Source organism: Paroedura picta, chromosome 3 (assembly GCF_049243985.1).
Source record: "Paroedura picta isolate Pp20150507F chromosome 3, Ppicta_v3.0, whole genome shotgun sequence".
In the NCBI taxonomy this organism is placed as follows: Eukaryota; Metazoa; Chordata; class Lepidosauria; order Squamata; family Gekkonidae; genus Paroedura; species Paroedura picta.
The window spans coordinates 9,948,282-9,958,653 of NC_135371.1; the positions used below are offsets into that span (position 1 = coordinate 9,948,282).

The 10,372-nt window shown below is 45.1% G+C and overlaps 1 protein-coding gene across 1 annotated transcript; it reads left to right on the forward strand.

The window, feature by feature from the left end:
• Positions 1–2,560: 2,560 nt before the first annotated feature.
• Positions 2,561–5,597, forward strand: LOC143834423 (16 kDa beta-galactoside-binding lectin-like). The gene is made up of 4 exons (XM_077331259.1): positions 2,561–2,686; positions 3,478–3,557; positions 3,725–3,896; positions 5,395–5,597. Exons 1-4 carry the CDS (start codon positions 2,678–2,680, stop codon positions 5,539–5,541), a joined length of 408 nt encoding a protein of 135 aa, XP_077187374.1. The 5' UTR covers positions 2,561–2,677; the 3' UTR covers positions 5,542–5,597.
• Positions 5,598–10,372: the final 4,775 nt, after the last annotated feature.

Sequence of the window (10,372 nt, forward strand, 5' to 3'; positions counted from 1 at the left end):
TCAGAGAGCGTTAGGGCAGTGGTTGAGAGTAGAGGAGTAAACTACCCCCCCCACCGGGCCTCAGTAAAATTGTCAAGCATTGAGTGGTCCCCAGTGATAAAAAGGTTGCAGACCACTGTTTTAGTTTATATCTTGCTTTTTTATCGATTGTATTTGATAGGCATTGCTCTCTGTTGCTATTTTTGAGCATGTTTGAGCGTGAACTGTTGCCAAATAAGTAACCTATCGCCTCTTGGTGGTGGAAGCATGAATATCACAACCCCCTGCTTTGGTATTGCTCCCCCACTTTGGAAGTTTCAGAAAGCAGGTGGAAATCCCCCCCCCCCAAAAAAAAACAGCCACTTCTGAGGTTCTCCTCCCTGCTTTCCCTCCATACACACCGGGACCAAGAAGAATGTCCTGATGTGTATCCCGGAAGTGATGTCAGCATGCCAGAGTTGTCAGGGGATGACACTCTGGGTCTGGAGCAAAACTCTATGGCCAAACTGTGGCTCTCCAGGTGTCCATGGACTACAATTCCCATGAGCCCTTGCCAGCACATGCGGAATGAAGCAGAATTATGAAAAGCAAGTTTTTATTTACATGGACCAGCATTTCCGGGTGCCTGATTGGGGGTTGTGGGGGAGTGTCAAGGAACGCAATCCTATCGGCAAGGAGATTTGTTGTCAAATAGAGGCTTATGAGAATTGTGGTTCATGGACATCTAGGGAGCCATAGTATGGTTTGAGGTTGATTTTTTTTTTTTACCATAGTTTCTCCAACTCCAGAGCATCGCCCCTGACGTCTCTGACGTGCCAATGTCACTTCTGAGTGATGTCAGCATGCCGGACACTCTTCTGGGAGTGTAAAGTTGTGCCTGGCAACCCTAGGTAGAAGTCATTGCCACCAAGTCTCAGATGACGTAGGGTGACACTGTGAGGTTTTCGAGGCATCAGGTGGACAGGGGTGTTTTCCCATTGCCTGCCACTGTATGTGGGATAACTGGGGCCTTGGAGATGTCAAGTTGGGAGGAGGGAGGGGCAGAGGGAGGCCCATAGTCGTAATACTTTCCATATTTCCTGGCCTCAACTGTAGGCTTGGTGGGAAAAGACTGTTTTACAGGCCCTGCTAGAGGAGATCCTAGAGGAAATCAGCCCTGGGTGCTCCTTAGAAGGCCAGATCCTGAAGATGAAACTCCAATACTTTGGCCACCTCATGAGAAGGAAGGACTCCCTGGAGAAGAGCCTAATGCTGGGAGCGATCGAGGACAAAAGAAGAAGGGGACGACAGAGAATGAGGTGGCTGGATGGAGTCCCTGAAGCAGTCGGTGTAAACTTAAATGGACTCCGGGGAATGGTGGAGGACAGGACGGCCTGGAGGATCATTGTCCATGGGGTCGCGATGGGTAGGACACGACTTCGCACCTAACAACAACAACAGGCCATGCGGAACTCCACTAGCTCTGTCAGGGCCTGGATCTCAGTTGGTGGCTCATTCTTCCAGGCAGGAGCCAGAGTTGAGGTCAGTCAGATTTCTCTCGGGTCAGGGATCACTAGCAAGATTGTACTTGCGGATCATGTTCCCCAGGGAACCTACTGCAAGATGCGGTCCCATAGGCACACATGGCCGTCTAGGTCTTAAAGGTTAAAGCCAATACCTTGAACTTGATCCGGAAACAGGGCAACATTAAAAAACCAGGGACTTCAGGAATTTTCCGGAATGACAAGACTCTAACCTCTGCTACTGTCACCTTAATTTGAAAGAGGAGACATGAGTTATATCTAATCTTTCACGGTTGTCCTTGTCCTTCTGCTGCCACTCCCAGGGAAACAAAACAGATTGCTGTATCTAAAAACCACCTTACCAGATTTCCAGCCACTCACCTGGCAACCTATACTTTCCCATGACAGAAGTGCAAGCTGTTCTTCCTTCTTATCAGGAACAGGCACCCAAAAAAGGAAGTGAATTCATCTCCAGCTAGGCTTGCCCTTTTTTGGGTGGTCAAGGAGCCTAGTGAGCAAACATCCTGTTCCTTTAACAGAGGCCTAAAGGGTAGAAATGGGCAGGTGCATCTCTTCATGGAAGTGCATTGAAAGTCATATTAAAGGGACAAGATTTCTTTTTTTAGGCCATTTGGCAAACACTCACAGTGAGACAAGAGGGTCTCTGCCATGCAGGGGTGGCCAAACTGTGACTCTCCAGATGTCCATGCTGGCAGGGGCTCATGGTAATTGTAGTCCATGGACATTTGGAGAGCCACATTTTGGCCACCCCTGCAATCCACAGCCCTTCCAAGATATGATGTTTTTGGTGGTCATTGATTCATAGGGTCACATAAGTCAGAAGCTATTTGACTCACTCATTATCTCACTTACTTAGACACATTTGCAGCCTTTTCAAAAATTGGACCCCACCACCTACCTATCTTCTCTCTCATTGGTTGAGACACAAATGTACTGGATTTGACAAGAAAGGATCTTCTTGCTGAGCTGAAGTGCAAGGATCCCAGGAGACATACCACCTGCCTCCCACCTAGCCATCTCTCAGGTTTCTCTGGCCACACCTCCTTCTTTGATCAGAGGTCTTTACAGGCTTGCCTCTGATTGGCTGGAAGACTGTCCACTATTTAAAGCCCAGGTGAAGTGAGTAAACGTTCTTGTCCTGGGCCTGCTGGAAAGGGACTTCTCAAGCCTTAGTAATGGATGTGGTGAGTTGTGGCGTGCTGAGTATAGTTTTTGATCATTGACATGTGAGTTTTCCAGTGAGGCTCAAGGCATTAAGTAACACCTGTTGACTTGGAGAAGTTTTTGATCATTGACATGTGAGTTTTCCAGTGAGGCTCAAGGCATTAAGTAACACCTGTTGACTTGGAGAAGACTTGTAGGCACAGAACGGAAGAATGTCCTCATACCAACCCATATTTTATTTGTTATGGTCTGTCCTTAAGATGAGGCTAGTTCTCATGTATTCTACTGTTGCTTCTAATAAGTTAATACCAAAGATTTGGAGAAAATAGGGTCCATGGCCATTAAGCTTGCCAGAAGTTGGGGTTGCCAAAACTTCCCTGGCCACTGGAGGGGTATGGGGGAGTAGGGTTGCCAGAACCAGGTTGGGAAACTCCTGGAGATGTGGGAATGGAGCCTTGAGATAACAGGGACCTCAATGGGGAACAATGTTATGGAGTCCACCTTCCAAGGCATCCATTCCCTCCAGGTGAACTTCTCTCTGTAGTCTGGAGATGAGGTGTAATCCTAGGGGATTCCCAGGTCCCCCTTGGAGGCTGGCATTCTGCTCTCTAAGGTGCTACTGGACTTGAACCCAACAACATCTTCCTAGGAATCAGTTGGCTGTCCAACTCATGAAAACTTCTATGCAGTGCCCTTTGGTGGTTTTATCTGGGACCCTTGCTCTAAGCTAGGTGGAGATATCTCCTCATCCTTCTGTGCTGTTGGGAGGTCCTCTCTTCCTTGATAATGCTTCTTTCTGTTCTTCCTTAAGAAATTGGTGGTCTCCCAGGTGAAGATCAAGGCTGGAGAATACATCAAAGTAAATGGGACCGTGATGCCCGGGGCAAAGAGGTTTGTATGGACAGAGTGGATAAGTCTTCCTGGAAGAGGGTGGGGCAGGGTGTGTGGTTAGTAGGGATCATGATTGGCTACACATAGGGGGGTGAGGAAGGCCAATTAAGGTTTTGTCCTTCTGATACAGAACCTGTCTCTCATAACTTTTTAATGTGTGTAACCAGCTTTGCTGTCAACCTTGGCCAGAACGCCTCTGATCTGATCCTCCACTTCAACCCGCGTTTTCATTCCCATGGAGAAACTAAGACCATTGTAATGAACTCCATGGCGTGTGGTGAGTGGGGTGAGGAGATGCGGGAATCTCTCTTCCCCTTCCAGCAGGGAGAAGAAACCACGGTGAGTGGAAAAGTACAGTGCAGGGAACCAGGGATTGGGAATCTTGACCATAAGTACAGGGTAGGGGGAGAATGTATTGTTTATTTAAAATATTTATTAGCACAGTTCTTTACAGAGCCCAAGATAGCTTACAGTCTTAATCAAATACATTAAAAATAAATATTCCCCCCCTCAATTTAAAACATAATTTAGAACTGCTTTAATTCAATGCAGTCTCTTCAATGACCTCATAAAACCTGAAAGTGACAGGGCCAGGTGCACCTCCATGGAGAAGTTGCCCTATAATCATGGGGCTGCCACTGAAAATGCCCACTGTAGTCTCTCCACCAAATGAGCATCTTTGATGGGACAGAAATAAGAGGTTCGTTCATACGTCTAGCTTCATTTTGATCCCTACTACATACAGAGTATATGAGAATACAGAATGAGACCCCATTTTGACTATTTTTGTACATAGGTAGGTCACTAGTTACTAGGTGCTAGCAGAAAAAAGCCCTTTGGGATAATGTAAAAACAACAACCCCTTTTGACAAGCTTTGGGATAAAGGGGTATCATCTTGAGTGTATGGGAATGGGACTTAACAAGGTACAAATAATTAATTCCCACCCATTCAGGAAACCCTTCTAGCGCCATCAAGGAACCCTAGGCTTTCATGAAACCTTGGTTGAGGAAGCCTGGACTAAGATCTGGGAGGCCCAGGTTCAAGTTCAAGTCATACACTCTGACTGGCCTACCTCACATGGTGGTTTCAATAAAATGGAGAACCGAGTAATCCATTTTACAGCTGGTAATAGGTGTCTGAAACCAAGTTGGCCCAGAACAGTGTGCTGAGACCCAGTTAGGGTTGCCAAATGCCTGAAGAAGAAAAGTCATAGAATCATAGAGTTGGAAGGGGCCATACAGGCCATCTAGTCCAACCCCCTGCTCAACACAGGATCAGCCCTAACCATCCTAAAGTCCCCTTAATGGAGGTGTAATTCTGTGGGGTTTAGCCCTCTGTTAGGGTTTTGGAGGGGAAATATTTTGTTCCTGAAGAAGGGACCCTAGAAAAGCCCTGAGGGGAAAAAAGGAATTCCAAGGAGAAACCAACTGATTCCAAGAGCTGAGAGTGACCTTTCTTCCTCTCCTGTACTTGGACCCAGAATTTATATCTCCTGTTTTCCTCAGAAGTGTTTCCCCCCTCAGGGTTGTCCTTTGCCTCAGTACTCTCCAGCTCTCCCTCAGGAACAAAATAGGCTTCCCCCCAAACTCCAATAGGCCAAACCTACAAGGTTAAAAGAGGCTTAATGGGGTATTTACCACCAAACCACCAAAAGAGAAAACCCTTCAACTGCCTGTTTCTTCACATTAAGGTTCTTTTAAACCATTGTTCTCTTGGTAACCCTTGATCTAGTTCCTTGGTAGAGGGGAAGGTATATTTTGGGCCAATTGTGAAGTAGAAATGCAATTTTCTCCTCAGGAAACAACAGAATTTGAGTCCTTTATCTCTCTCCTTAGATATGCATCTTTTTTGATAAGAACGAGTTGAAGATGAAACTTCCCGGAGACCAGACGCTCAGCTTTCCCAACAGGCGAGGGCAAGAATCAGCCGGCTTCCTTTCGGTGAATGGAGACTTTAGGATCAGATCTATTGAATTTGACTGAGTTCAGTTGTGTCCTTTTCTACTAGAATATCTGCGAATAAACCCCCTCAAAAGCTTGTTGGCCGTGTCTTGTTTCCTGCTTTCTGGCACAACTGCTGACTGAGCATATAAATATACTTACTGATGAACAGGTACAGAGGAAAACATGAGGAAACATGCCCATTGTCTGAAGCATTAATCTCTAATGACGGGTGAATTAATAGACTAATTCAGCACCGGTTATGCCTTCAGTGACAGTACTGAAAAGACAAATTAGTAAGAGGAGACATTAAATTATCTGAGTAATTGCTTAAGTACACCTGAATGCTTTTGGATAACATAAATTAGCTAGAGGTAAAGCATTATTCTTCAACATGCCTTGGCTAGAAACCAGAGCCCACGCCTGAGATTTTTAGCTGTTACGCCTGCATTTATGGTCTCTTTAATATAAGGACTATGAACCTGCTTTGAAGAATTAAACTAAAAGAATTAAACGTTGCTCTTGCACATGCCATTCCACTGTTTTTTTCTACTGTCATAGTCTCTCCCCTGGCCCCAAAGCAGTTAAATGCCTTGGCCTTAACTTTCTTTGCAAGTAGTACGATATAGGCCCTTAAAAGTATCTCTTTTTACCTGAAATTTACCTATGCTGAAGCACTGGGGGTGGGGAAGGGCTCTTCCTCGTGTTGTTTACTTCTTGCAGATTTTGGTTTCCCTTCTTAAAAGAGTTTTATCGCTGGCTGTCAAAGGGGACTAGAGGTTCAGCAGTGGTCATGAGGCATGGTAAGTCAAAGAAGCCCTCATAGACAGAGGCACTGGGTCTCTGAATCCTAGTGCTAGGATGTCACAGGATGGCCTTGGCCACTATGCCTAGTTTTGTTGACCCTCCATGGGGCCACTAGGGTGAACCAGGATGATAACCCAAACTGGTGGTTTGATTCAGCAGGGCTCATCTTGGAAATTCTTTGTAAAGATGAGCTAAACTAAGGCAGGCCCTGCTATGTAGGTGTAGGTAGACTAGCAAAATCAGTTCCTGTGGAGGAAATCGCAGCTTTATTGGGGGGCCTGAATGAAATAGTGGAGCAGGGGTGGCTAGACTGTGGCTCTCTGGATGTTCGTGGACTACAATTCCCATGAGCCCCTTCCAGTGCTGGCAGGGGCTCATGGGGATTGTAGTCCATGGACCTCTGGAGAGCCACAATCTTGGCCACCCCTGAGCATCTAGGAGAAAGGGAAAGCCAAGAGTGTTTGCTCTAGAATTACCCTTTATCCTGTGGTATACCTTATCCCGTGGTAGATTACAAGAAACTGCTGCCTGCAAAGGTCAAGGGAAGGATGAGGCTCCTGTCGGTCAATTTTCTCCGTTGGGATTTAAGGTTGACAGCAGAAAGCTAGAACATTCCTGGAGATGGAAGGAGTAGAGGCTGGGAAGGGCGGATTTGGGAAGGGAACAGATCACAGTGGGATGCAGTTCCCTCCAGAGCAGCCATTCTGTTCATAGAAATCTGATTTTTGTACTTTGGAGGTCACATACTTCTGAAAACTCGAAACCCATTTGTAGAATGATAACCCCCACTTCAGAGTGTCTTTTTTCCTCTTTAATTCTGTTTAATTCTGCACACAGGGACATTTCTTCATATAGTAATAGGTTCAGTCTCCAAGTATCTCCACTTAAAAAGACCAGGCAGTAGTTTATGTCAGAGACCTCAGTCTGAGACCTTGGAGAACTGCTGCTATTCTGAGCAGGTAATGCTGACCTTGATGGACCAACGTTGTGATTCAGTACAAGGCACCTTCACTTGGGGTCCTTTTAAAAAAGACAACAGCTGTTCCTTCCCGAGTCCTGGGTATTTATCTTTATTCCACCGAGATATGAGCACCCCAAGGACACTGCCATGAGAAGAGACACAACATCACACAACACAGTGGATGAGACTGTGTTGTTTTGTCCTTTAATGTCATCCCTTTCCTCTTGTTTCATTATGGTGTGTTCTTTCTGCCTCCAGGGGCCAATTAAAAGTGGAAAGTTAAGAAGATAATAGGGCAGCTAATGATTATAATTATATGGGAAAGTTTTTCTGCGGGCAATGTACAGGGAGTTTTGGGAAGTGACGGAATGAACAACGGTCAAAACAACTTTAACCCAATTATATTCTCAAGGGCTTCCCTTGCGGCGTGCGTGTGCCTTAATTTGAAGTTGTGTGGACACAGGTGGGCAGAGGTCCCTGCTGAAATCACCCATGTGCCTCACCAGGGGCCTGTCTTCTGAAGTTGTATCTGCATGAAAGCATAACCATTTCTGCAGTATGGTCTTACCTCTTTTTACTGGCGATCCGAATTCCCAAAAGATGCCTCAACCTTGCAGAACTCCTCCCACAGTAGGGCTTTTACTTCGCAGTTTTGGGGTTTGATCCATGATTGGTTTGATCTCGAATGGAACCCGCCCTTGTCAAATCACATTTTGAAAGGGCACCATGTTGTGCCTCTCCTCATGACTATCACCTATGTCTTGCAATCTATTACGTTCTCGGTGAGCGTACTTTGAACTGTGCTAGAAACCACTATCCCCCTTATACAGAAATACTGGGGACACTCTATAGAGAAGGAAGAGTGGTTAAACCCGCTGAAATCTGTGGTGTAGAAACGGCCTTAGGATAAAAAGTAATTCCAACACATACTAGGTGCATACAAATGGCAGATAATCCCACCAATTGGATAGATACTGCTCAGGACTTTCCTTTATCTCCGGGCAGCCACACTGAGCACACTGTCAATTCTAATTTCTCCTGGTGGGATGCCAGGAGAGGAACATAGCAAAGGGGCTAGATCCCAAACAGGTTTTGGTCTATGACCTACCTAAAGGTTCCAATCCATGAGTTGAAGATCACTGCCAACAGGAGGCACTTCAACAAGAGGCAATCGACAACCTCTCTGTCCCTATCAACCTGTCACCCAGGCACTATCCCCTGCCTACTATCATCCTGAGATCCACTAAAGCATCAGATCAGAAGTTTTCATAGTGAATCAGTCTAGAGTCTGGGGACACAATATTCAGTCCAAAACTGAGAGTGTTTCGACCTTACATAAACGGCACCTCTCAGTTGAGGAGAGCATACACTGAGAATCAGAGAATCATAGAGTTGGAAAGGATCTCCTTGGTCATCTAGTCCAACCCTCTGCACTATGCAGAACATTCACAACCCTATTGCTCATTCGCTGTAACCTGCCACCCCCTTAAGGCGACTTCCCAGGGATCAAATTAATGCTCCCGTTGTGAGATAATTATATTGCTTTTACTGCAGTAAAGGACAGGGAACCAGCTTTACCGCTTAGAATGATTAATCACTTGGGAAAGCCCATCAGGGACAGGCAATGGTTGGTTAAACTCTTCCTCATGGGGTTTGACTTACAAAAGCCAAATTGAAGGGCATGACAAGTCTGATTATTGGCACCTTGGTGCAGAAGTAAGTCCCACTGGGCATAATGAGGCTTCTAAAAATATGAAACACCTTTATCCAACTGCACACAGCAACTTTCAAGCTTTTGAGCTTCCCAGATGGAGAACCCACCACCTTCCAAGGAAGCCTGTTCCACTGAGGAACTGTTCTAACTGTCAGGAACTTCTTCCGGATGTTTAGACGGAATTTCTTTTGCATTAATTTTATCCCATTGGTTCTGGTCCGTCCCTCCAAGGCAAGAGAGAAGAACTCTGCTCCATCCTCTACGTGGCAGCCTTTTAAATATTTTAAGATGCTTCCCTCTCAGTCATCTCCTCTCCAGGCTAAACAGACCAAGTTCCCCAAACCTTTCCTCATAAGGTAGATAGAAAGAGCCAGTTCCAAGTGATCTGAATTTATGTTCTGGCAAAGAGCCTCTCTCCGTATGTCATGTGCTGAAGTATGCATCTCTCAAAGCCTGGGTGTCTTTTTTTTTTTTTTTTTGCCAAAATAGAGAAGTGGTGTTTCCTCCTAGGAAAAGGATTTGTGGAACAGGCCAAAAAACCTTCATCCTTGTCCTTTGGAACCACGATTAATGGATTCTTTTGTGCCTGTCTGCAATATTTTATTTATATTATTTATTATATTTATTAGCCACCCCTCCCTGAGACAGGCTCATGACTCAAACGTCAATAAAACTGATATACAAAGTAAATATAAAAACATTCAACCGTATCTTTAAAAGTTCTTAACCTAAAAAAAAAAAAATGCCCTGAAAAAAAAAATGAATGCCCTGAATCTGACCACTAGGACAGATCTTATGTCCAGATTTCAGATTTCAAGAGGGATATCTTCAGCTTCAAGAGGGAAGCTGCCCAAACTTCCACAATTCCGCAGGGCTTGCAAAAAGGAGCTCTTCCACCAGGCACTCGCTTGAGGCCGACCGACTCAGAACATCTGCTGGGCCCCCTCCTCAGACGCCCTCCCATGACTGAACAATTTGATCTCCCCAGTGTTGTTACTTGATAGATTGTGTTGTGATGTTGAAATTTGTATAATGTTATAGATTGTTATAATGTTCCATGTAAATTTATGCAGTGTTTCATGTAAACCGCCCAGAGCCGTATAGAATGGAAAGTATAAAAATCCAAATAAATAAATAAAATATGGAGGCATTTACAGCATTAACTGGTAAATGGAATTCCTTGTAAACAGAAACTCACATTAGGCAACTCCAACCTTACTAGGTAGCTTTTTTCGAAATGAATGTCCACGGAACTGCTGCAAAATTTATCCTAGGCCCATTCTGCACACATTGGATAATGCACTTTCAATGTACTTTTGCATCTGGATTTTCCAGTGCAGAGCAGGATAATCTACTTCTAAAGTGCATTGAAAGTGCATTATCCAACGTGT

What these genes read in the sequence shown, in the direction of transcription:
- LOC143834423 (XM_077331259.1), top strand. An exon ending in GTGATGCCCGGGGCAAAGAG is followed by an intron (nt 3,558 to 3,724) that starts GTTTGTATGGAC and finishes GTGTGTAACCAG; the next exon opens with CTTTGCTGTCAACCTTGGCC. An exon ending in AGCAGGGAGAAGAAACCACG is followed by an intron (nt 3,897 to 5,394) that starts GTGAGTGGAAAA and finishes CTCTCTCCTTAG; the next exon opens with ATATGCATCTTTTTTGATAA.